This window comes from Semicossyphus pulcher, unplaced genomic scaffold (genome assembly GCF_022749685.1).
Source record: "Semicossyphus pulcher isolate SPU_LCO1_2020_fin unplaced genomic scaffold, fSemPul1.0.p SCAF_10, whole genome shotgun sequence".
NCBI lineage: Eukaryota > Metazoa > Chordata > Actinopteri > Labriformes > Labridae > Semicossyphus > Semicossyphus pulcher.
The window spans coordinates 25471232-25498910 of NW_027211604.1; the positions used below are offsets into that span (position 1 = coordinate 25471232).

Below are 27679 nucleotides of genomic sequence, written 5' to 3' on the forward strand. Positions count from 1 at the left end.
AAAGTTTAAGGCTAGTTTTTTTTTTAACAGGTCAAAATCTCTAAAGGTTAGGAACCGGCAGATATCTATCTTTTGTTGGTGAGATTACATGACAAGAAGAAAGTGGCCTAAAAGACAAAAAGAAAAAGAATACTATAAGACAATGGTCGGACATACAAACGATTACGTTTGCAGTAATGAGTGAATCATGTAAGACAATCTGGGAGAGAAAAAGAGAAAGGAAAAAGAATAAATAATAAATAATAATCAATATAAATAAAATAAAATAAAATCAACTAAATCAGATAAAATAGAAAAGTTTTTGTGAGGAGTAAGAAGAGAAAGACAAATTAATATAAAGCTAAATACTTAAAGTATTTATAGTAAAATAACTCAAATTGACAGTACACACACACACTGTATATATATTTAAACATACATTAAATACCCAAACAAGTACAAACACATGCACATTGCTACACATGTCCACACACACAGACACACCATTCTAATTATATTCTCATATTATGTACATATTTAAAATCAGATAATACATTATAGGTTATATATTTTTACATACAGTTAGTTCAGACCAAGAAATCTGATTGGACAAGAGGCTGACACAGAGAACAACATCACTGGGACTTTTCACTCTGTGTATCACTCCGCCTCAGCCAGGTGAATACTGTTAAATGACATTACAGCAGGCCGTATGTCTGAATTACTCAAGCCGGTGCCTCACTCTCTGCATCATAAAACCTACTCAGGCTACTGTCTAATGCAGTATATAGAAAATTAGCTTTATTTGTCAACTGCTAATTTCAGGGCCTTGAAAATATGGCTTTGTACACTTCACAGAGATAAATAAATTCTACGTGGTCAAAGACGATCTTGGGGATGTGTCAGAATTGTACAACAGTGCAAATGACTCATAGTGTCCCCCCCCTCCGATATGAAAAGTGTCTTTGTTATGTAGCCAATAGGAACACATTGTTGTGCTGTGATGACAGACTGACAATACAAGTGAATTCAGTTTGTTTAATTCTGGTAATTATAGTTTCAAGTTACTCAGAACCATTAAGATCTTATTAAACCATAAAAATGTCAAATAAAAAGCATTATTAGGATATTTTTTTCTTACTTAGATTTCAGTTTTTGCAATAAAACAATGTATTTGCTGTTGCAGAATGATAGAGGACAAACATTATGTATTCATATTTTTATAATCCCCATCAGAGGGATGGAAATGTCAACAGCAGACACAGTGTCATTCACTCTGTTACACTGCTGTGAAAGGAGCTTTGCATCCCTGACACTGTGGACCCTTGTTGGTAAATGAGCTGTGGGCTACATATCTTTAAAATAGATGTTATAAACTCTTATAGCATACAGGTTTACGGGGACTATTTTAGGAGAGCAAGCACATATTCATCCCCAGAATCCCCTGTGACAGTGAGCAGGACACAGTCCACCACATTCACCACCTATGGAAACACGTTAAAGAGTGTGTTATTTCTGCCTGCTACATAAAACTGTCAGTTTAGTTTACTCACCTGAGTCGCTCTAAAGTCTCCTTTTTCTTCGTAGTGATGCTAGTCTTGTCAAACCAGATAATCTCCACACTCTTCTAAGCCCCTATTATCTGTTTGTTATCAGATTAAAGAGAGCGCATGAGAGATGTTTGTGTGACAGAAAAAACAAGCTTGTTTATTTCTTTCCTTTGTCAGCCCAGATAATCACCTGTTGCATTTTCTGTGTGTGTGTGTGCGCGTTTCTCTGTGTGTGTGTTTCTGCTTGGCTAGTCGGAGCTACGTGTTTTCCTCCCTGGCATCCGCGGCGGTGTCTTTTGCCACAGGTGCGTTTGGTATGTTGATTCCTCTGTACCTGGCCAGAGCTCAGGTGGTACAGAAGACAGCAGAGGCGTGTACCAAAGAGATCTGCAGCAGCACAGACAGGTGAGAGGCCCACGACTGATCACATGGTGCAGGCTTAGTAGTTACTGCTGCTTCTGTTGGACTGGTTAAAAAGACATATAGGCAATATATATATTTTTTTATAACAGTTAAGTTTAACATTTATTTCCTCTCCTCTTTTTCCACCTGTTTAGCCTCATCTTCGGGGCGATCACCTGTGTGACGGGTCTGTTGGGCGTCGTCATCGGAGCCGCCACCACACGCTTTTGCCGGCAGAAGACGGAGCGAGCCGACCCACTGGTGTGCGCCGTCAGCATGCTGGGCTCGGCCATCTTCATCTGTCTCATTTTTGTGGTGGCCAAGAAGAGCATCGTAGGAGCTTATGTAAGAGACACTTCCTGTAATTCTCTTGTGTAAACTGTTGTGTCTGCAGCACAGGAAGTTTAATCAAACAATACTTTTGCTTTCTACTTCCAAGAGTCAACAGGTCCCCGATGAAACATGTCTGATAAAGAGGGATATTAGCATGTAAATTATGGATTAGCCTTGGGGGACGAGAATCAAAGTGTGGTAACAAATCTAGCATGGAAAGGTTTAGCCGAAGCTCGTCAGGTGAGGTTAATGTTAAATCAGGAATGATGCCAGCTCCGTTCAGGCCCCGAGGCAGTGAGCGGGTGTCGCTCCTCATAATGAACAGCTTTAATTGCAGGTTAGACTGAGATGCCTCAGGAGCTGCTGCAGGTGGTTGACGCTCAAACCTCAACTGGGCAAAAGTTAAGAAAGATTTTGTTTCTAAAGGCCATGCAAAGCAGGAAAGGGTGCAACTTAACAACTGCTGCCCTGAAACAATGCACACCGAGCTGGCAAACATTTCTCACTCTTATCAGACACAAAGGAATAGGAACTGACCGACAAGTGGGGCAGGAATGAAGCTGGAAAGCTGGAAAAGCTTGGGAAATATTTCCCATGCGTGAAAGGGAAAATAACAAACAGGCTTCCCTGTCCTAAATATGTGACCTGTGATGACTTTGAGATGTCTGGCCTTTGACTTTAAGGCATTAAGAAGCATGAAGATGGAGATTGATTTTATAAACACTGCAAACTGAGTTTCATTCAAGAAATAATGAAAAAATCAAATAATAACTGTATTAATTACGCTCCCCATGCTCTATAAACTGTAGTTTTCCAACAGCTGCTGAACAAAGTGGTCCCTGTGATATAATTACTTTCATAAGGTGGTTTTGATTTAATGAATCCAAACTTATCTGAACTCTCATGAGGTCAAAGGCGTTCATTTATCAGGTGTTTGACAGAGGCATGACTCAGCCAATTAGACCTGAGCAGCACAAGTATCCATTAATAATTACATGATTACAGGCTGTCCAACTCAATTTGAGACAAATGCTGCGTGACAGAAAGGGCAAGAGGTGCTCAAAGTACACACTTCACTTCCTTATACACTTGTGTGGCAAAAGACTTCAGCACATGTATAAGCTGCTCACATCATATCTGAGAGAGAGAATTAAGCGATATCACATGAGAAGGAGTGTGATTCGGTCGCAGGTCAACAGATTACTCTTTGCTCCGCTAACTCAACCAGTTCAACTTAACTGAAACTGGACTTTTGTTGCTAAGCAACCCAAACATTCTCCTGCACTCTGTGTCTGCAGGTTGCCACAGATCAGCTGTTTTTTATCATGTACATTTACTAACTGTTGTATAAATATCAACATACTTCAAGAAATGAACGTTAACTTTGCTCCCACTGTTTGTGATGTTTGTGAAGTCAACGCTTCCTCCACGTCTAAAGCAGGGGTGGGAATCGCAGGGTAACGATATGCGATAAGTGGCCCACAATATTATCACGATACAGCGATTCTGCGATAATTGATATATTGCAAGACAATCAGTAAATGATACATCACGATGTCTGATTAACTTCTTCTTCGGCCACTTGATTTCTGTTCACGTTACCCTCATTCATGTTTTAAGCGCCACCACGAGGAGTCATGAAGTAGTGACACGGTGAGTCCGCACGGAAATCTGTTTAGAGCACTAATATTAAATTGTAAATTAAAATATCAATATTTGGCGCCAGCCTATTGATAATTGTATTGCACGAGTCAGGGAGACGATATATTGTTGTATTGATATTTTGCGCCACCCCTAGTCTAAAGTAACAATCCTGTTTCAATTAGAAAATAGAAAGTACAGATATTTGTGTTAAAATGTAGGGGCAAAGGTAAAAAGTAAAATGTTGCCAGAAAAATAAGTGCCGGTGCCTGAAAGCTCTTCTGGAAGTTTCTTATTAAATTGTAACTTCAACATGTGGCCAGTCTTCTCTACTGTACAATATTAGATCAGCGTACAGTACAGCAGCAGTTGTAAGTGACCGTCTCAGGTTTCATGGTGAACCGCTGACAGATGTGCCGCATTATAAGGCGTGACGTGGCGGTAACGGTCGGCGTTGCTCTTCAGAGGCCGATTGACCCCTCGCAGCTGTTGTCTCGTCAACACTCAGCTAATCTGAGGAGCGGGTTCGGCCTCGGTCCTCTAAGAGGCAACATGTCGGTCACGGTGTCTGGTTTACAGCTCTCACAGCAGACATCTCGCACTGTCAGGCTCCTTCTGTAGCTCTCTGTACTGTACTGTAGGTCTGACACGCCGGCAGAAGGGTTATTCCCCTGGCAGGAAACACACATCAAACATGCCGTGTTAAACCGTGCCAGACCAAACCAGCTGATGCAGATACAGAAGATTCCACTGCAACCAAATCCCTCTGGGGCTGTTGTTTTAAGAAAGTGGACCAAAAGCAACACCAGCTGCTGCATACATAAGAAGAACACGTAGTATGCTGTATGTCCTTCATTATATTATTTAAAGTTTACATTATCTGCTCCACCCATACAGGAGATGGACATAAATTCAAATCGTGCAGCTGGATCTAAACTTAGGAAGTGTTCACTGTTTCCACGTTGAATACACAGCTCTGACGAGAATAAACAGCCCTTATCATCCTGTGCTGTTTTTCAGCTCATTGGCTCAATGGAACCAAAATGAAAGCCTGCACCTCCGTGTATAATTGGGCCACAGCATAATAACATGTTTTTAAACCACAGCAGCCAAAGCACTCTTATTCAGCCGTGGATTCCCACACACAGAAGCAATATCTGCAACCTCCTCTTTTGGCTTCACGTCTGGTTAGCCGTCTTTTGTGCAGAGGAAAAGGGCGGATCTTAATTAGCACCACTAAATGGAATATTTTTGTGCTCCTTCTTTATTTAGGTTTGCATCTTCATAGGAGAGACGCTGCTTTTCCTGAACTGGGCCATAACAGCAGACATTTTAATGGTGAGTAGTGAAAGCCTGTACTTATGCTCTGGGTCTCTGGGAAATTCCTGCAACAAACTATAAGTTAAAGTTGGTCATCCAATTAGACAGAGCTCTAATGTACTGAGATGGATTCAACATAAACTGTATAAATAATAAATGTAGCCACCGTGACATCAACCACTGGTTTGTCGACTGCCTCAACAAACCAATGGTTGATGGCTCGACTTTGGCATTTTTCACTATTGCCTTGTTGGTTTTCTGGAGCCAAACGTGACCATATTTGGACGAGAAGGTGGTGTTGAAGAGGGGTGAGGTATTGGCAAACACTAAGTAATCAGAGCTATACAGTCTGTTCCTGTGGATAATTAGTTAGCTGGCGGATTAGATGGTTAGGAGCAATGAGATTCTATCTGTGATGGTGGCTGACCGGGGTTTATTTATTAGACTAAACAAGCTAAGAGAGCTTGTGTAGACTAGTGGACCAGTGGAAAAACACTGCTCTGCTCATCATTAAGGCCAGCTGTTTTCTCTATGTGGTATGTCGACAACAAGACTGACTCCCATGTGCTGGCCTCCACAAATATGCCAATTTATGGGAAACAATGGACGAGCCAAATAGCCAGGTATGGTGAGGGCAAACACTGATACCTGCTGGTGCTGGTTTAGCTCAGTGGGTAGAGCAGGCGTCAACTCCTGCTCTCTGCCCTTTGCTGCATGTCACCCCCACTCTTTTCTCCCAATATTCCCTGTCTCTCTTCACCTGTCCTGTAAATAAAGACAAAAATGGCCAAAAAATATTTGCATGAAAAAATCTCCGAAAGGCCCCAAACACATTTCAGAGGTTAAGTCCAGTAGCTGAATAAGCTGAGGTGACACCTTGCAGACAGCTAGCGGCACCCACCTGTCTCTCAAAGAGGCCACACCTTTCATCATGCCTAACTTAAAGGCTTAATGTGTTAGTGAGTTATCTAAAAATACAACCCTGTGCAGTTGTCATTAATAGAGAAATGACCTTTAGAGACCAAAACTGTTGTTGTACCAGGCTGTAAACATGTTTAATTCTGCTGTGGTTGGACTTGTTAACATGGGGCCTAATGGGGAATGACTCACTTTTGGAGCCAGCCTCAAGTGGCCACTCGAGGAACTGCAGTTTTTGTCACTCCCGCTTTACATTTCAGGCCAGGAGGTTACTGCTTGGGATACATGGACTACTGATTGAAACAAACTGAGGGAGTCCTTCCTCGGATGTATGTTTTAGAATCTAAAATTGGAAAGAGGAGGTCGTATGAGCCTCATTCAATCAGAATCAGTCAGCTCCTTCATTTGTAATTAGGATTGAGAGTGTGATTATGTAGAGACAGAGGCAGGACATTAGTGATAGTTTTGCTGTGACTGACAGGTGTGTCTAGAGTGCTCTGACCCACTGACAGGGGCACTTTGTACATAATTAAACACTGCAAGAGTTGTTTTAACATGGCTGAGTGAATCTGTCTACCTCTGTGTCTTTATTACCTCGCATCATCTCATGTATTTTTAACCCTCCGTTTATCTCTTTGCAGTTTGTCGTCATCCCGACACGGAGAGCGACGGCGGTCGCCTTTCAGAGCTTCACCTCTCATCTCCTGGGTGACGCAGGAAGTCCGTACCTGATAGGCCTGGTAAGACTCCCAGAAGTAGTTCTGTGTGGTGATCAGGCTGTTTGAGCGGGGGATATATTTAACGCACTGCTTTCAGCGTTTCTGTGAGCAGCCCATTCATACACAGGATGTTTTCAGACACCGGTGCAGCTCTTGCTTTAAGTGGGCCAGTGCAAAGTGAGGAACAAGAGGAGCTTTTAGCACACGTCTCAGGAGAGGCTGGTGAACAGAGTTGTGATTTCACCACTGCTCTTCAGGCTGTCAGCGGCGTTTTCTAGTAAAATCTCGTCGTTCACAGGCGGGGCCGGCGTTACTTAATTTGATTGGTCAAAGGGCTTCTTACTGGACTGTCTCAAGGTCACAGTCACCCCCCTCAAAGCCCCTATAAACAGCCTCCCTACCATCCAAACTTCAAGCATACGCCCAAGGAGAAGCATCCAGGAAGGCCGAGGGGTGCTTTTCAATGAAGTGTTAAACAGGATCTGCTTGAGATTGTCAAGCAGCATTCTTCTCATTCCGAACACAGAATGGTAATAGTAGCTCCATGTACATACACATTCTGTATCCCTTCTGTAAGCAGCAACTAGGAACCCGGATCCACAAAAGCCTTCTAACTATGTCATTTAGTTTTTCGTATGTACATAAAATTGTTTCAATCCCGGTTTAAGATACAGTCATTTTAGATTCCTGTAAACTTTCCTAATAGTTGGAATCAGTCATGGTTATGCTTGGATGTTGATAACCAAATGTACCAGGCCATTTGTATACAAACAGAAATCGCACAGCAGATGATTGCACCCAGCAGTAGGTATGACTTCAGGCTAGGAATTGATGACCTCAAGTATCGATTGCAACTGTCTGTTTTAAGCTGCCGAAGTGAAGTGGGGGCCATTGATGATGCGTTGACGGTGGAGTTTAGAACTACAGAGCTATCATTTAGCATTGCGTTCATAGCTTTGAGGACAACTCTGAGCATTTCCGGTAACGTTGCATGTGTATGCTAACTACATTTTGTAACTCACTCTTCAGTGACCAGTTTGCAGGGCTTCTGCTTCCTCTTGTGCTTACGACTCAGACGATGCAAACTTACTGTTTAGGGCAGCAAGTAAATGTAGTCATATGCATCATGGCTGTGTGCAGGGCCAACATCAAATGAACAGTTTTTGAGCTAGGTTTTCGAATAGTTTTAAAGATTTATTTTCACTTAGATTTTTTGAATGCATAATGAGACTCTTAACGTGGATATACATTTCATTATTTCTAGCTACATTTCCTGAGGCTGTATCTTTTTTTAATGATGTCCTTTTGTGCCAGTAAGTTGCTGCCAGAGAAAAGACTGCCTCAGTGTTACGTGTTTACATTGCGTTTCTTTGTCGTACCTCTGGCTCACAGCCTAGGCCATGTTAACAAAGACAAAGTGGAAGTCTTTGATTAGTGAATCAAACTGATCCTGGAGATCCTCTGTCGGGGCCTGACAGGCTGGCAGCAGACGCAGCACCATAGAAAGTGTCCTGTTTTTTTTGTTGCCTCTGTAAATGGAAATGTTAAAGTCTTGTCAGAGTAGATAAAAGGAGCAGTAAGTTATCTCCGAGTTCAGACAAGCTCTTCAGAAGACCAAACAAAACTGGCATAAAGGAAAAACTCCACATTCTGGGAAACAGAATCCAACTCAAAGACTGGCATTGTTTTGTTTCTGCAGATCAAATATAACCCAGCGTCTTCTTCAATGGTACAAACTTCCTATTGACACATTTATGATACAGGACTTTGAAGCACCGTGTGACTCAGTCTGGATCACTATAATCCTACTGATTGATAAATGGTACATGGATTAATTGATCTACAAAAGAATAATAGACAGTAATTGTATGGTTAGATAAATACATATATACGGGTTTGGACTGCAGGGTCTAGTTCAGAACAATCCCGATTTCACTACCAACGAATTCATCATACTTTTGGGTCACTTCTTCTCAGCAACATTTGATTTAATCACCTTGATCTAGATGCAGGTCAGAATGACTCAATCCGGACTGCACATCAAAGTGCAGGCTATTAGCTCTGTAAAGGAAAAGATGTTGAACAGCTACCGTAGTGCCACTTTAAATATTTTCATTTGAAGGGACAGAAAACTTCCACTATTAACTTCTTTTAAATAGTCAGACACCTCGTCTTCCTGTAAATGATACTATTGGGAGAAAACTTCTTCTGAGTGTGACATTTCATTGACTAAACAATTGAATAAATTAGTTGACAAAATAATGATTAATGACAATAAATACAATCTGTAGTTCCATCTTTGGTTTCAGCCTCATAACATATGATTGAGGAAAAGGGATGCTGTCCAATATTCCTCCAAAAAGCTCCAAATTGTCAGAATATTGCAGCCCACACACGCTGACAGCCAGAGTTACCCAGCTGGTGCCCACAGTGAGTCAGTCAATCAAGTTATCCGCACAGCCTCTGGGGTCACGACTCCGACTGTCCGGGGGTTTCTCCTTCGTCCATAAACCCCCCCTCCACCAATAAGGCCCAAAAAATGTTCCAAGTGCGTCATCTATCACTGCCTCAGTTCCTGGACTGAGGTCTCGCATGAGAGTGCGATGGACGTGTCGTGACGCAGACTTCACTCGGGCAGATCTACAGTCACCCATGTGGACTGGCATCAATCCTGTGTGTGAGCAAAGTGGGGAATCTGGAGAAAAACAGACTGGTGGTTATTGCTAAGAAACCACAGGAGAAAGTGAGCGAGTGAGTCATTTATTTGGTTCCAGTTGGGTTTCAACATGTAGACCAAACTTCAGCTTCAGAGGATGCACTCTTGAAACCGAGCTGTGTTTTGTTGTATTTTGTGGGAACGCTTGCAGATATTGGTGCCCAAATGCCACACAGTTTGCACTTCCTAACAAAACTAACTTTGAACATCTGTAGTCCTGCTGAAATTGAGCCAAGAGCCCCCTCCATCAGCACGTAGACCTCTGCAGTTGTCACGTTCAAATCCCCCGAGAAACACATAATGGACTGCTCCTACAATGCAAGAGTAGGACATGGCCGCAGGCAGAGTGGGTGGCAGGGGAACGCCGGGAACAATCTCTCAGCCATCTCACCAAGAAATGCCTTCTTGCTGGATAATTAGACATGCAGCAGTATGTGCTATGTATTTTTAGCTAAGCTGTAGTGTGCAAGTTGCTGGGCAATTTATTGTACCTGACGAAATAGCTCTGCACCGGCCACACACACAGATTTTATTTATTTGCTTGCACCATTAACTTTCTCCTCCTGATGCACACATGTATCTGCACATACGAGCACATACTGTACGCACATCCTCCTGTCAGCAGTTCTCCAGCTGTAATTCTGCTGATGCTAACATATAATCAATGAGCTTCTAGCAGGGTGACCTATGGCTGCTCACACTCAGACGAGAAGCCCCCTCTTGCCCCCTCTTTTGCATACATCCACACAATCTGCTAAAAGCTACCAGCAGCCTCCTCTCCATCACGATCGTCAGTAGGATGTTCGAGATCCACCTTATGAGTGAAACACGGAGGCAGAAACGGTCACTTCACACCCACTGTTCTGCAGCTGTTGTTTGTGCATCAGCGCCTCACACGACAGACTGAACGCCGGTGTTACTCAAGCCATGGGCAGCAATATGAGCTGTGAAATGCTGCCTCGCTTAAAACAAAAACAGGGCGTCTTACATCATGTCGTGTGGCCGGTTTATCTGTTGCTATGATGAAACAGGCAGACTTCACTCTGGTAAAGCATTCAGTGTGAGTGTATGAGGCGTCAGGTGGTGTGTCACAGCATTAAAGGATATTTTCAGACCCTTTATTGGATGATTAATCTGAATAAAATCTATAAATGTGCCGATGCCATTTTCCCCTTCCCGCTACCAACTTCTCCTTCGATAATAAAGTGCTAAAAAAAATATACATATTATTATTATCATTAAACAGCTTAGACTACAGGCTACTGACCCTTTATGGGAGGGATATGATTGCTATCATTGTTGTATGGCCATGCTTAGTAAACTGCATGAATCAGTTAGCTAGAAACAAGGTGAGCACAGCAAAACAAGCTAAACTCACGTTAGCATTAGCTCGGCTCGCCTCTCCAGAGCTCCTGTGTCCTTCGGTAAAAATGATTTTAATCTGTGTTTTTACCAGTTTTATTCATCTTAACGTTAAATTTAAAGGGAAAGAACCTTGTAATGTGTGATCTTTGTTGTAGGGCTTGGCTTAGTACACTGAAACAAGCTGAGCAACAAGAAACTAGTTAAGCTAACGCTAGCTGAGGCTCAGCTCAAGGCCACTCCTCACATCCTACGTCCACTGAAATGTGTGACAAAAATCCTGATTTTGAACATTAACTACTTTATTTTGTATTTTTACTTGTTTTATTATCTAAACTATAAATTAGAAATTTAGATACAACCTTAAAATGTGTGACTGGAAAACACTGATAGCTGAGGTATTGCTAACGTTTGCTCGCACTCTCTGCTAGTAGTGCAATGCTCTTCTTTGCTGCTCTAAATCAGTAGTTACAAGTGGCAATTATTATATAAATATTTGTTGTGTTGGTTTGAAATATAAGAAACAATACATTTTTTGCTGAGAAATAATTATTGGAGAGAATAAATTCTGTTATTGACTGGTGTATATCAATTTGTGTGTGGATATTGGAACAGCTCTAACAAAATCTCTCTCCTCCTTTCTGTTTGTGTGCGTGTGTGTGTTTGTTTGGGTGATGGTCGCGTGTGTTTTTCATTGTCTGGGTGCAGATCTCAGACGCCCTTCAGGAGAGCTACGCTACGTCGGCGCTGTGGCGGTTCCTCAGTCTGGGCTATGCCCTCATGCTCTGCCCGTTCATCATCGTCCTGGGGGGCATGTTCTTCCTGGCCACCGCACTGTTTTTCCTGGATGACAGGGAGAAGGCGGAGAAACAGTAAGTGACTCAGACATTGTTTGAATAACTCATCATTGTTTCATTTGTTATTTAGTCATTTGTTCTTTAAATATTAATACTTGCCACAGATGTCCTCCACTGAAGCCAAAAAACCACAAACACAACCTCAGTGCAAGAAGCTCAAGATATAGTAACAAGATTGGTTTTATTCGGAGTCACAAAGAGGTTAGAGGACAGTTATGCTCTAACCCTGATGTGGGGTTTGACGTGTGTCAGGGACAAGCCATGCCACCAAGGGTGCCAACCCTTCAAGACTCAGAAAGGCCCCCGAGCTAGAAGAAAGTCCCAGTCAGCTAAAAGTGCTCCCGAGCTGACACAAGCTGTTCTAGCCATCAATTCCTTAAAGTGTGCTTACTTAGACTTTTACCAGCTACCGCCCCTCTCATTCGTGCGTTCATATTTTCCTCCTGCAAACACCCCAGACGTGAACCCAGAGCGTACGGTAGCCCGTCATGGCCTTAAAAGGCTAAAACAAACACACTCATCCTCTCTCGGATGATGAGACATGACTTCTTGTTTCTTTCTTGACTATTTTTTCCTACTTTTTATCATGCTGGCTTACTCCCCTGGTGCCAGCGCCCTCAGAAATGACTTCCTTCCTGTTGAAGATGAGGGACATTTTTAGACAGGATGGCAGTCTGCTGTCTGTCTGCAGTCGACTTTTCTTTACTCTGTGGAGTTGGCTGCTGTTCATTCCCACGCCAAAGAAAGATGTGAGAGATTTCCGTACAACTTAAACAGAAAGGGCGCTTGTTCTTTAGCTGGAAATTTTAAAGAAATGTGGAAACTATCAACTCTACGTTTCAGTGGATTTATTTCTTTTAATAATCCAGGGGTCAGGCTAGCACACAAGTCGTTAATAAGCTGTCCTCTGTGTCATGTTGATGTACAGTTTAAACACATCACTAAGCCATGCGCTGTGGCTTCTGCTGGGTCGGATCCAGGAACAAAAAGGGGGAAGAAATGCAGAAACAATGAAAGAAAAGTCACACTCCTGCCGTCGTGCCAGTAATAGACACTAGTTATGTGGTTAAAGCTATCTGACCACATTATTGCACAGTGTGGGCAGATGGCACATGTTCACTCAAACTGTATCTAACCACAACCCCTTTTATGACTTTCACTCTGCATGCTGTAGGGCTCAGCTAATAGAGCAACAGATGGAGTTAAACACACTCTCAGATAAGTTACAGAGACACTGGGAGGTTGTTTCTCTTGTTCTTTTTCCCAGATAAAATCCCAAACGTAGATGTGTGGAGGTTGGCTTTGATGATTCATGTTGTAAGGTTAATTCTGTTATCTTTTAGGAGGATTAAAGGCTCTCTAATCTTTCTGTTTAGTCATCTTTTATAAAGGGATTATAAGATTTAACCGATCAACTATACTATTTTTCACAAACATATTATTTATTAATGCTGGGGGATCACTTGACCAAAAAGTAGAAGAAGTTGCCAGGCTGTGTAAAATCTCTTCATACTCCAATTATATGTGATTCAAGGGTGAACATTTTTCACTTACCAATAGGTAACAAGCTTGCAGTTATACGTGTAAATAAGTGACTAAAACATGCTGTAAAAAAGTCTGTGGTTATACATGTTAATAAGTCACAAATATATAGTAAAAGAAAACACGCAGTGTGCAGTTATACATGTTAATTAAATATTAAAACATGGTATTAAACAGCAAGTGTGCAGTTATATATGGTAATTAGTCATTAATACATGGTAATAAACAGCAACACTGCAGTTATACTAGTTGATAAGTCATTGAAACATTGCGATCAACAACCAGTTTGCAGTTGTACATATTCATTAGTCATTAATACTTGGTAATAAGCAACAAGTCTGAGGTTCTACATGTTAATAATATGTCTGATGTTTGATGTCAGGACATTGCACTGAGAATACATATTGATCTTTAATATCGAGCACATTATTAATTTCACTTGAACACATTTCTGTACCGTCAGAAAAGTTCCTCTTGTCCTTGTTCACTCTCGACTTTCTCCTTTCATCTCTGAGTTAATCATACACCAGCTTGTCAGATAGCATCCAGGAGTTTGTATGTATAGCAAACATACGCTTGCATAGCTCACATAGCACACTAAAGCCCTCTACAGAGCTGTACAGATTTGTTCTAAACATCCCAGTGAAGAAAAAGCTCAGAGTTAAACAGCAGCAGCTCTTATGTAACACGCTGCAAACAGCACCTCAGGGGCCGAGAAAGATGACAACATCCACAACTTTGTACAACTCGCCTTGTTTCATGGCTGTGATATTTATAGTTTCCATTCACGCTATAAAGCTTCCAATTTATAAATTCCCCCCGACTTTACAGGACGCTTTGCTGGCTGCTGTGTTTTTTCCTCCCTCCTCCGAGTGTGTCCTCAGATACTCAGCGCTATTTCTGCAAGGCGCGGAGCCGAACGAGTTACTCACTGGAGCGCGCCGTTCTATTTCCAGCCCTAAAGAGCGCTTTATTATTTCTAGGTTGTTAGCTTTTTTTGGCTGCAGGGATGCCATTTATAGCTCGGGTTCAGTGCGTGCCCCCCTGCTCCTCCTCCTCCTCCTCCTCAGTGCATTCACCCAGTGCACATTTACACTTAGGGATGTGTGAGAGCAGATCTGTCTCATCTGCTATAACAGTTCACGTTGACAGGACAGACTCAGTGTGGGTCAGGGCAGCCAGGAGCAGGGAGTGATGACTGACGGATCGAGGAGGACAGCTGGCGGGTGAAGAGTCAAATTGGGGAAAAGTGGCGGAAAAGAGAATGATGAATGTTTGATGGAAACTTTATTTATAGTGCACTTTCCAAAAGTGCATCACAAAGATATCAAAATAAAACAGACAGGTCATAAAATCAAACAAAACCCGTGTCGACACGCTAATCTCTGCCCCCTTTCTGGCCCGATGCTGTACTCCGTCTGTAACTCGTTCAAACATCGTTCCAAATTTGTCGGCGATGAGTTTGATAAACAGACTGAATGAGTAATAGATACAATAAAGACCTAACCACCGTAACATCGTCACTGTTTACAAACCCTGTGACAGTGATGCAGCAAAAAAGAGACCAGCAGTATACAGCAGTATACTTCACTGGTAATGGGAAAACAGACAATCAGCATCTGTAAGCGGGTCTTCCCGGGTCTGAAAAACCCACGTCACCGCGCTAATTTCAGTGGGAAAAGGGCTATTAAAGTGTTTCTTCTTTTGGTTGTTTTTTTACAAAACAAATGAAATAATATGGTGAACGCACCAGGGACAAGCAGTAATAGAAAGGGACCTGACCCAGACCTGATGATTAAACAAAGACTCAGATCCTGGGTCAGGTCTCGGGTCAGGTAAAGCCATTAACACCTCTTAACGCGAAATAAGGACTTGTTAGGAAGTACTTTTGACTGTGTCTTTGTAATAATTATAAAGTGATACAACACAAATTTGGGGTTTAAACCAGATCACAATCACAACTTAATTACCCGATCGAATCTTGTGTTTTTATAATGAACGAGCCAGTTTAGACTGAAATCCATCCGATTGTTTTAAAATTGAGTTCAGGTTGTAAAACAAAGTAGAATCTTGCTGTTTGCCAAAAACTAGGAAATGAAACATACCTTTGAAGCAATAAATGAACATAATGATGTAATAAGAAACTCAAGCAGTCCAAGTACACTCAAGTGATTCATTAATTAATGTGTCATGAAAGGGAAGCTTCAGTCTAAAAGTTTTCTTACATCCCTAATTTGTTCAACTCTTCCTCTCTCCTCAGGTTGGCTCAGCTGACACGACCCCCCTCCTCAGTCAAGGTATGACCAGGTAAATTACCTTTTTCTCCTTAAGACCCATTTACACCTTAGTGCTTTTCACATCAGCAGAGTTACGAGCACTTTAAAGTGGTTGATAACAAAGAGACGGACAGGGGACATTAGCATTTATAGTGCTCCTTTCTCATTACCTGGGAAGCATCATGTAGCGTCCTTTCATTAGGAGGCACAGAGATCAGAAAACAACTTTTTCAGGACTTAAGAGACTCTTCGACTTAAGGCTTTCCAAAGCTTTATGACCTTGTAAATGCTGCAGTTGATACACAAGATGATACACAGATGATTGATCTATGATCTGTTTCCCGTCTCATTGTTCTCGGGCTGAGTCAGTGAGTTCTTGGAGGGGTGTTTTTTAAACGTCTATCTGGCGTCTTATCAAGGCCGGAGCTGCCTTCCTGCCTTTATCAGGCTCACACAGACGGTGCAGAAAGCCTCTCTAATTATTAACCGAGCAAAGAAAAGACACAATAATGTGGCAGAAAACCAGCCAACTCTGCTCTGTAGTACAATAGAGAGCGACTGAAGTCGGTGGTAAAGAAAACAAGATTAAACTCGGACTCGCTGATTAGACGAGCGAGGAATGTGACCAGACTTTGTTGTGAAAGGTTATCATGTTTAGCCAAAAGGTCAACGTCTAACCCTCCTAATCATTTCCTTATAACACTATGAGAATTATTTTGTACTCTTAACATTATTCAAGATACTGTATGTACACAAAGTGGGGAAGAAAGGGTCATGAAAAGGAGCAATACAGGGTGGTGCTGAAAACCAGCAGGATTACTCCATGTGTGTCTTTACTGTAAAACGCAGGGCAGAAAAACTAAACAAACGACTTCCTTTCTTTGACGTTTTTAATAAGTTTCCCACTTTAGAGTATTTCTTGGACTAAAATATGTCACTAATGTTTGATCAGAAGCTAGCTCATGATAGATTTACATTATAAAACTGCACCAACCTGTGAAAACCTGGAAATGAAGGTGTGTGGGATTTGTAACAGGTTGGTTAGAGGTCAGCAGTGTGATGTTCCAGTTACATCTCGGTGCAGTATTTGAAGGCAACGTTCGATTTGGTGGAAAAATTGTATGAAGGTGCAAATTCCTGCAGACAGTAGACAGGATGATCCCATGAACTACAAACACATCTTGTATCATTTTCTCTGAAGTCTTAAAGGTATAATCTCGAAGAATTTCATGTAAATAAATGTCGGTTAAGTCTCTATCTATCGTTGAATGAGGTAACATTATGGTGACTGAGCCGATGGCCCACTGATGAAAGCCTTTGCATTTGCAGTATTACAGACTGGCTGTCTGTGGCGCCCAGTTAGTGACGTGTTCTCCATCAGCCAGCAGTGGTTGGTCTGCCAGAGAGGGTAGGCGGAGCTAAGCGGCTGCTTTTCCGCTCTCTGCAAGTGTTGCGAGTAAACAGTTATCTACTATGGCTGAACAAACAAAGAAAAGATGGATGACTACAGATACAACTTCAACAAGAAGTGAAAATCCAAAGAAGAAGAAACAAATTTGATGCTCAGATGAAGCAAACAGTCTGAAAAAGAAAGCGACCGTCAGCGAGGAAAATCAAGAGTTACAACTGAAGCCAACCGTGGACGTCTGACATGCAGCACTGTCTGGATATCTGGGAAGTGCAATTACTGTTTATCGCCATAGGTGCCGCCAAAGAGAACAAAACTGAAATCATCAAGATTATCACTTTAATTTACATTTTTACCTTAAAAAAAAAACATCAGCTTCCTTTCATGTTACTTTAGAATGAAGCGTGTACTCAAACACTATCTTTGTATTACATGTCAGAGCACTGTAAAAATTTTCCTCCATGGTGCTTTCAAGGACACTTTGACATCTGACATTTGAGCATCAGCGGATGAAATGCATTGTACCTTACCTGGAAGGATTAAGGTCCAGTGTATAGTGTTTTCATGCAATTCTGTTCAATAAAATAAAATACATCAGAAGAAAAGAAAAGTTCGTCCGTCAGAGGGAATATTCCTGGTAAAATATAGTTATAGAATGATATCCAGAATGCAGATGATAGTTATGGTAACACGCTGCTGCTTCTCTCTCAGACAACAAATCAAATGCAAACTTTGACATTGTGAAATTGCTATATGTTGTATTACTGTAAGATCATATTTGTACTCAGTCTGCAGTATCAAAGCGCTCTTAGTGAGTGTACCAAACTCTTTATGCATGCAGTTACATCATCCGCTAACTGAGCCGAACTTTGGCAACAAAAAAAAGAAGTAATAGTATGATGGATCACCCATCACAAGCAACTTCCAAAGCCCTGCAACTTCATTTGCATTGTGCCCTGATGAATGGGAGCCAGCTTCTGTCCAGACAGCAGGAAATCAATCTTAAAACTTGTCTTATTCTTTGGAGAATAGTCTGCAGAAATATTACTGACACACAATTATAGTTAATGGGCTATAATATGCAAAACTGCCACCAGTCTGGCTCTTAGTGTAAGTGCTGGAATGTCATTAGCATTGGCAGGCTGACATTAGCATGCACGGCTAACGACAGGTGACATGAAAGGCTCCCACGCGGCTGCCACGCGGATCAGGTTTCAGGAGGAGGTTTGCGCTCTCAGCCTGAGGGTTTCATCAGAGTCTGTCACACAGCAGCTACAGCTTTTTGTCCTGCTGTCAAACAGCGGCTAATTATAGAGAACAGTGATTACAGCGACGTGAGGTCAGAGTTGAATTCGCCTGCGAGCTGATCATTTCTACTCCAAAGTGTTGCACTGTGGGGTGATTGATTTCCAACATTTGTTTGGGGGATAATCCAATCAGTGACAGGGAATATTTCCTCCCCTGGGTCTGACTCAGTGATCAATACAGTCCACAGTTCAACCACAGTTCCCAGAGGGGCAGCAGGCTGGATTTAAGGAGAGGAAGGACTGGGCGATAGATTGAAGGGGAATATTTAGATGAGAGAAAAAATGTTGTAAAGAGTGGAAGTGATGGGGACAAAAGACACACGACCGCCAAATAGATGAGGATGAGGAGGAGCCGTAATCGTCTAAGCTGTTATACATCAGAAGCGATTAATCTCCACTGATGAAATCCCAGAAGGAGTTCAGATACACTGAGATCCAATTAACTTCCTCAGCAGGAGGAAGCTGCCGGTGCTGACCAGACTCACCCCGCACCGCAGGATAACAAGAGGACATCCCCGAGCTGGGCGCTGTCAAGAGATCAGCGTGAGATCTGACAGCTGAGATTCACACTCATTTATTCAGTAACCACAAAGCTCTCAGGAAATTAAAAACAAAGATTCAGTCGCTGTTGAAAGTTGTTTATACAGCTGCAGAAGCATACTTTCCTTCTTCATGCTCTCGTCGCTCAACAAAAGCAGTGCAGAGTGGGCTCATGGTGACCACAGACCACACACACACACACACACACACTGTTCAGCCAGGCTCTGATGTGACATGTAGAGCTTACGATGCATTCAGAAACGCTCTCAGATCTTCCTCTATAATAATTCAATGAATATGTGACAAAGAGGAACTAAAGCAGGGATGTGTTTAGGGCTTGTGTGCCGGACCAGTCACTGCGTCTCCCACAGACTGTATGTAAGAAGTGGATGTAGCCTCTTTGTTTCAGAAGTGAAGCCAATGCAGACGTGCCTTTAAAGCTGCACACTTTCTAATGGCCAGCAGGGGGCGACTCAATTCTGCGACTGTATTCTACATTAAACTTTATGTTCATTTTGTTTATTAGTGTCCAATTTAGAGCAGTCTCAGAACGGTCAACTTTCGTCTGACAACGATATAGCCTCTGGAAGCAAGGGACACTTTTTCAGTGAAGCCAGCAGTTAATTAGCCATAAAGGATTTCCTGTATTTGCGCTCTTCATTGTTTACAGTCCAACGCAAATCGAGATGCAAGACATATGACATAAATACAACCACATTGTTAGCTGCAATTATACACAGATTTTGCATTATTTGTCATCAGATTACGGCTGATGTGTTCTGCCCCTTTTGCTCTCCACTCCTCTTAACGCTAGTGAACGATAATACTCTAGACATCAAACAGACACCAGAACGTTTCAGACACCAAGTCGCCCGTTTGGCTCGATTGTCTCTCAATCAGAAGGTTGGCGGTTTGATCCCTGACTGCTACAGTCACGTGTCAAAGTGTTTTTGGGCAAAACACTGAACCCCAAATTTCTCCTAAAGACAGACAGTAGCTATCAGGTATGAATGTGCATAGTTCTGATTGGACATTGGCTCTAAGGTCATCGCCATCAGTGTGTGAATGAGTGTGTGAATGGGTTAATGTGTCATGTAGTGTAAAAGCAGCTTGGAGTGTTGCAAGACTAGAAAAGAGCTACATAAGTAAAGTCCATTTACCATTAACAAAAAATCATATCCCTCGCCTACATATTCAGTTTATAAATATGCAGGTATTTATTTTAGGATACTACATTGAGAGTAAAAGAAAGACTATAAAGCAGGCTATGCTTTAGGGCGTGACTACCTGTTGCAACCACGACCGCCTATCTGTCTATCAGAATAAAGATGAAGCACCCACTCGTCCAGATATGTTCCCGTCTAGGTCAAATGTCAGACGGAAGGCTTCAGAAAGGGTTAACTAACCAAGGCTTGACATCACGTTGGCTACATTCACTTCTTTTGTTCCCTTCAGTCGATCCCTGCATTCATGTGGTTTTGGGATTGTTGTGGAGGCTCCCTCAAGTCGGGACAGAAAATTGTGGTACTTGAGTTGCTCGTTTGATAAACTCCATGTCATATTACAAAGAAACATGGCGTGCCAACGCAAGTGTTGCCCTAATAGTCAAACCCTTAATTCACATATTGCCTGTCAGATTTTGGCTCATTGTCACTCTTAGCTGCTGTCCATGTAGAGTGACCTTTTTTAGCTCCCAGCATTAAGTTATAACACCTCTCCTCTTGGGGGGTCTGCATTGTTCCCATATGACAGCACAAGAGCTGATGAAATGGGCCATCTAAGGAGAAAGTGAATGCAGCATCTGCTTCCTCTCAAATAAGAGGCCAGTCAGATCCGTAGCAATGTCAGCCTCCTCATGATTGGCGTCCTTCCAGCCTAAAACCACTACAAGTTGGTTTGATTAGAGTTTATTCTCTTGCCAGAGCGCTCAGACCTCCCCTCTGCTTCAGAGGACAACAGTCTCAGCACAGTGACAGTGAAGCTGTGAGGAGGCAGGCCGGCCTCACACACACATCAAAGCATTTACAACTCCTCTAATTATCTCTTTGTCTCGCTGGTGTTTGAGCAATTTATGCTTGGCTCATGAACATTTCCAATAGTTGTGTAAAATGGTTCGACACAGAGAGGATCCACAGCTACAGAACCCCAACACATTGTCTCACAGATCCTCTAATCCTCCTGTGAAGCTATTATACTTGTTCCTATGATTTATCCTTTTGTTGTTTTCTGGCGCTAACAGGCATATTGGCATTTGTAGTCATGCAGGAGTGTGTGTGTATCTGTATGGATAGGTGTGTATGTGTGTGTGTTTGCGACTCCCTGCAGTAATCCTGATGTAGCAGCAGTAGTAGTTTGTGTACTGGAGCGTCCAGGGCAGCCTGATGACAGACCACAACAAACAGCGGGACGCGCCGCCGTCTCTAAAACCAATCATAAGAGATCACAAGTGTGGCACACTTCATGGTGTCCGACTGGAGTGTAGCTCTCCCCTCTGCAGACACATTTTCCCCACATGTGAGATCTGTCTGAGAAAGTTTCAGCTGCTGGAAGACATTTAAAGGAGTTAAGATAATACCAAAGAGGTTTCTTATTATTTATTAAACTCATTTACCTGCTTTGTCCATATAAGGATTTTTTTTCTTATTTAGTATTTCCATTTTATCATCATACTTCTTTTACACGATGATTCATTGGAAAATATTGTCCTTTTTACTCCAGCACATTTACTTGACATGGTTGATCCTAAGCACCTGCACATCTCAAGGTGAATATTTTACATCCAAAACCTCTAAAAAGGATTTTAAAAAAGCTGTTATTTAGTATCACTATTGATTAGCTAATAACCAAACAAATAATAATACAATGATACACGATACGATACACGACACGATACACGACACGATACACGACACGATACACGACACGATACACGATACAAGATACAATATGATATGCAATACGTGGTCCTCCATAACAATAATATCACATTATAGCGATTCTGCAATAGTTGATATATTGCAAGACAATCAGATAAGGAAACATCACGATATCTGATTACCTGCAGAACACAACATGCCCTTAAAAAGGTGTGACGACGATATGTTGCTGTATCGATATCTTGTCCCACCCCCAATTGTTCATGAGTGAACCCTTTCCCTCATTAATCTTTGTGTACATGCTTAGTAAAACACTTGATAAGTACACTGATGCCTTTAATGTAACCCCCGTATCTGCAGGGACAGCAGCTGTGTGTTCCTGCAGCTTAAAGCTTGCTGTTGTACAGATTTGGGGGTTAGAGGGGATGTGGGGGTGTGGGGGGGGGGGGGTGGTGGTCTGCATTAAACAAACTGTTTATGTGTCGGTATGCTGAAAATATTTAGGTCACAGACTGGTCATGTTGTTATCAGGAAGGTCCCAACAGATGGCCCAGGAGCTTTCAACCTCAACGTTAATTACATGTGAATGTCCTGTGGTGAAGCTGGACTCTAACTGCTTCCTCCCCTCCTTTCTCCCCCCATCTCTTCCCCTCTCTCTCTCTCTCTCCCTCTCTCTAGGTGACAACATAATGAGGAGCCATCTGAAGGAGCAACCAAACTTAATAAGGATGACAAATTGGCGATAAAAAGCGAGGGCAGCTGATCCGCTTCTTTTAAACCACGCCCATGTCCTCATCACCGCCGTCACCTCCACGATCGTCCTCCCTCCTCCTCTTCCTCCTCGTCCCGGCTGCTCTTCCTTTGGCTCACGGAGGCCGCTCAGAACTGGAACGAGGGCGCGTCTTGCCCCTCCTTGAAACGCCTCCGACGTCACAGACCGTCGTGAAGTCGCACAGCGGTTTGCTGGCCGACAGCCGGTGTCCTCCTCACCTCCATCTGCGAGGATCCACTGAACCTTCCAGGGAGGAGGCGGGGTGGCAGAATCCTCCCACCCCATGTGACCCCTATCTGACTCCTGATGCCATACTACTGAATGCTGACCATGAACCTGCCCTGTCTGTCTGTCTGCCTTTCTGTCTCCTCTGTGTCTGTCTGTTACATCGGCTGTCAGTCCGCACCAAGTGCCATAGCGTCATTACATTCCTTCAGACTTTGCACTGACCTCCAACAACCCTCATGACTTCCATCTCTGGCTGTGTTTACATGCACACTTTAATTCAGCTTTTCTCTATTCAGTTAATGAGTTTAAATTTGCAGCTGGACAGTTTTAAGCTGCACTCATAAAGCTATGTTGCTTACTCAAATTTCCCACATTTTGTTCCACCCTTATACAGACAGAAGCTGCTAAATCCCAGTAATCTGTGTTTAAACTCTTTTAAAATATGCTGCAGGAGGGTTAGATAACCCTGCACAGCCTAATCACAGTATTAACAATATTCACTTCAAATGGTTAGTGTTGACACGATGAGTTCAGTGTTTTCACCATAAATCAGATGTTCCGTGTGCATGTAAACAAAGCTGTCCACCAAGAGCCAAAAAGTGTTTCTGTCTGACGGTCAGTGAATCAGCCTTAACAATTCGAGCTTTCACCTCATCTGCTGTTTCTTTTGACCCCCCCACCCCGTGTGTGTTTTCATCCGTAGCTTTTAGCACTTAAATCAGCGCCGACGGCACCAGAGAGCAAGACAGAGACGAGAGACTTCTGCACATTATTTTGTCACAAGGTTTCTTGTGATGTTTTCTTTTGTTTTGTGTGAAACTGGAGGTTTCTGCCTATGATTGTTTCAGAGGGATTATGATGCAATCGGGGCAATTTTTAAAACAGACACTGGATTATATATTTTATAATTTATATTGTACATGCTTTTTTCCCAAAAGTTAATGCTACTCTTTTTGACTTTGTTTTTTGTGTAGAAGCAATACAGACATTTTTAAAGGAACCGTTTTTTTGTACACACTGCCTTATCAGTGAGCTAGGTTTCCCTTTAAAGCTCTCTGATGGTTGGTTTTGAATTTCTGGACACGACGCCCACACAGAGACGGACTCGCTTTTAAAGATGGATTCCAGTCTGGTCCTCGCTGGTTACAATGACAGCCATTGTGAGAAGAGACCTGTCCCCCCCTCGCTATTGTAGATATCCCCTTCCACCATTAGAAAAAAGGAGCTTTGAAACACAATTATCGGTTTATTTCAGAGCGAAATCGAAATCCCAGACAGGAACAGGAAATTCTTCAGCCCCAGGTTGGACTGATGGAGAGCTCTAATTATCGTTGATAACAGATAAGAGAGGAATCCCGCTGTGGAATGAGAGCAGCAGGTCCTCAGATGTCACTGAAAGACTCATAAAAATTAAGATTTACATAATAAACAGAAGAACACAGTAGACTGAAAATGCCTCTGTGCATTAACAATAGCATCCTATTTACTATTTTAAAGTAAAGTCTAGCTAGTTGCTTGTTTGTACAAAAGTAAAGGCAAAAGTTTGATCTGAAGCTGCCTTGAGGGACGTTTTTTACTCTGCTGGATACAATTTTACAGAAACCTTGAAGCCACTAATGGAGTCAAAGGTTTTAAAACTTGTGCATTAAAGGAGAAAAAAAAGCACTTTGCAAACCTCCGAGAAAACACAGAGGGAGGAGGAGGAAGAGGAGTAGAGGTGGTGGAGGAGGGTGGTCTGACCTCAGCAGAGGAATAAAGGGAGACGTTGAGGTGCTTCTTGTAGCATTGATGTGCGAGCGTGACTCACCGGCTGTGTGTGGGGGGCTGTGTGGGCTGTGTCCTTGTTACAGATCATTAGCTTTAGCTTCTCTCCAACTGCGTGGAGCTCTCTGAATGTGACTCTGTCCAACCTGACGTGTTTACACACCTACATCTTAATGAACTAAGCTTCTTACCTTCCTTTTATCGACTTTTTTTTAATGTTACCAAATGGTTTTTTTTTTTATAACTACAATAGAGATATATAAAGCTATATCACGCAGCAACTTTAATATATTGTAAATGATGGCTTTGATGCAATGTATTTATTTGTTTGTTACCATAATGAAGAATAATCTATAAAGGGAAGTTTAATGTTTGAGTATACTACACTTTGCTGTTTGTCATTGGGTTTAGAAATGTTCCTCCTTTTGTATCACAATGAATCAACACAATACCTTTTTACATCACTAAGACTCACCCTGTTTACTGTGACCATGAATTGGATTCTTACGGTGGCTGACGAGGGCCAACACGCTGCAATGGCCAAAAAGATTTTCATTAGGAGAAACGTGCTGCAAATTTAAAAACACATATGATAACAAATAAGAACATGCTGCAGAAACCTTAAAAACACACACGCCCAGAAAATTGTGGTATATTGAGTCATCACAAAAGAAGTGCTCCGGGCCTGTAGGGGGCGATAATTGGAAACATTTTTTTTTTTAAGGAAAGGAGAGAAAGCGATGAATTTGATAAATGTATCAATAAGTTATGAAAAAAAAATCCCAAGACTTTAGACTGATTTTGGTAAAACTTGTTTCTGATTCTGATGGAGAGATAGCCATGCTTAAGTTACCGCTGCTGCTAACCGAGCTACTGTTAGCTAGTTAGCTTAACTAGCCTTGCAGCTAGCGGCACTAATAGCTTAATTTGCCCGCTCTGTGAACTCTGGGCATTTGGGGAGTGTTTTATACATCTAAAAAAGTGCAACAATAAGATACGTTTCACAAAATTCCAGCTCTACTTAGCGCCCCCTTCAGGCCTGGAGCACTTCTGTTACGATTGCTGGAAATGCTGCAATTTTCTGTTCCTGTTCCTGTTTTTTTTTCCTTTGCATTTGTGTATTTGCAGCATGTTCGCTTTATCTTGTTTCAGCTCCCTACAGATTTTTTCATTTGCATCAAGTTTCCGTTGGTGAATATGTTTTATACATTTGTTTGTGTTTTTAAATTTGCAGCCTGTTTCTCCGACTGAAAATCTTTTGGTTCATTAAATTGTGTTTGCCCTTCTGGGCCACCGTAGATTCTCACACATTTAACACACAAAAAGAAATGCAATGTGATTGTTTTAAAACAACCGATTGCTGTCATGTTTCGGGTGCGATTATTTTGCATCCATTTTTTGTAGCTCTTGTAAATGTTGTTTCTTTCTTTTCTCTTTAAACCATTTTGCACATTTATTGTTCAGGGATTTATTTGAACCATCAACTCCACAGCCTCTGCAGTAGAGGTCTGTCACTTCATGCTCACAGTAAGTGCTGACTCTTTGTCATCTATCATCAGAAAAGGGACGTTGGCTCTGGTCAGATGGGTCATGAATCGAGTTTCACTTTGCCAAATTTTAGACGTTTTAGCACCGATCCTTTAGGAGTATAAGTCCGTTGTATTGAGTAATTCTGTGTTAATAATCACTGAAGTGATGTATTAAGAATGTGCTATTTCTTGTCATACAAGAATCATGTATAAAGAAGCCTTTTTCTGATGTTGAGCAGAAAACAGAGGTTATTTTTATTTTTAGAGCGATGTGAGAGGTGTTTGAAATCAAAGGATATTATTCTAGAACTGAACTGTGATAGAAAATGTACATGTCTGTAAATCAAATAAACTTATTTAATCACTTCACACCAGCGTGTTGCCTCTGTTTTACTCTGTCACACATTCATCACATCCGGCATCCAGGAGTGTCTCCAGAAGTGTTTACTTTAACTCAGAGCTGCTTCTCGTCAGAGCTAAGATGTGTCTCGTTTGTACGCTCCAGACGTGCTTCAGGGTTATGTAACTGTAACTGAGATGAGCTTTAGATTCATGTGATTATGCACCACACACTGTGCATGTCAGCTGCGCCCACATTAAAGTTCCCTTTATTACAAACACAGCTGGAGTCTCTGGGGAGAAGAAGTTTTTATTCAGTGCACAAATTTGTTGTTATTCACATTCATGTCTCATAATGTAGCTCCGGGGTTGCTGACACCTAAAAATAGACGCCATGGTCCCTCTTGTTTTTACGCATCACATGCAAGAACTCAAATGTTCATGGGTAGAGTTAGTTTCTCCATCTTTTAGGGGTCGCGGGGGGGCTGGAGCCAATTCTGTCATTGGGCGAGAGGCTGGGTACACTCTGTACTGATCGCCAGTCAATCACAGGGCTGACACACAGAGACAGACAGCATCTCACGCTCACGCTCACACCTACGGGAAATTTTAGAGTCAACAATGAACCATGTGGAGCATGTCTTTGGACTGTGGGAGGAAGCCGGAGTACCCGGAGGGAACCCACACATGTAAGGGGGGAACATGCAAAGGCCCCTTACGTCTGAACTGGGATTCGAACCAGGAACCTGCTAGCTCTGAGGCGACAGTGCTAACACTGCACCACTGTGCCGTCAGAGTTATTTCAGTGTTGCTTTATATTAACTCTCAGCTGCATTTGGTCTTGAGCAGCAATTAACTGCAATCATATGCTTCAACATGACCTGGTCAGCGTCTGGTGTATCTGTGTGATAAGTGACATGGATGTGAATTACAGTGTCTCTGATTAACTAATTACATAACTTATCAATGAATGGATAAGTTGTTCGTTTTGTGCAGCTCATCAGTTGATTTAAAGTCAATTAAAAGCAACTCGTGAAGAAATGGTTCTGTATGCTGGTTCACAAATATCGAGGACTAACCGATCTGCCAGTCAAGTTTTCATTGGCAGTAACTGGTACATGTACTGCACTTATATAGCACTTTTCAAATCTTGTGACCACTCAAAGCTGCTTTTACACCACATGTCACATTTACCCTTTCACGCACACATTCACACACTGATGGCAGAGGCTGTTACGTTAAGTGTCCAACTATCAATCACTCATCACATACACACACAGGGACCAATTTGGGGTTCAGTG

The 27679-nt window shown here is 42.2% G+C and overlaps 1 protein-coding gene across 3 annotated transcripts in view; it reads left to right on the forward strand.

Moving 5' to 3' along the window:
• The window catches only part of spns2 (SPNS lysolipid transporter 2, sphingosine-1-phosphate), an 86419-nt gene extending 60011 nt beyond the window's left edge, over window positions 1–26408 (forward strand). For 2 of the 3 annotated variants that reach the window (XM_069667943.1, XM_069667946.1), the window contains 7 exons: window positions 1782–1934; window positions 2087–2276; window positions 5178–5243; window positions 6785–6883; window positions 11649–11812; window positions 15600–15636; window positions 22425–26408. In XM_069667943.1, the coding sequence (XP_069524044.1) occupies window positions 1782–1934; window positions 2087–2276; window positions 5178–5243; window positions 6785–6883; window positions 11649–11812; window positions 15600–15636; window positions 22425–22436 (721 nt within the window). In that variant the 3' untranslated portion in view covers window positions 22437–26408. Of the gene's footprint in view, window positions 1–1781; window positions 1935–2086; window positions 2277–5177; window positions 5244–6784; window positions 6884–11648; window positions 11813–15599; window positions 15647–22424 lie in introns of all 3 variants that reach the window. The other variant, XM_069667945.1, reaches the window with a different exon arrangement.
• The last annotated feature ends 1271 nt before the right edge of the window (window positions 26409–27679 follow it).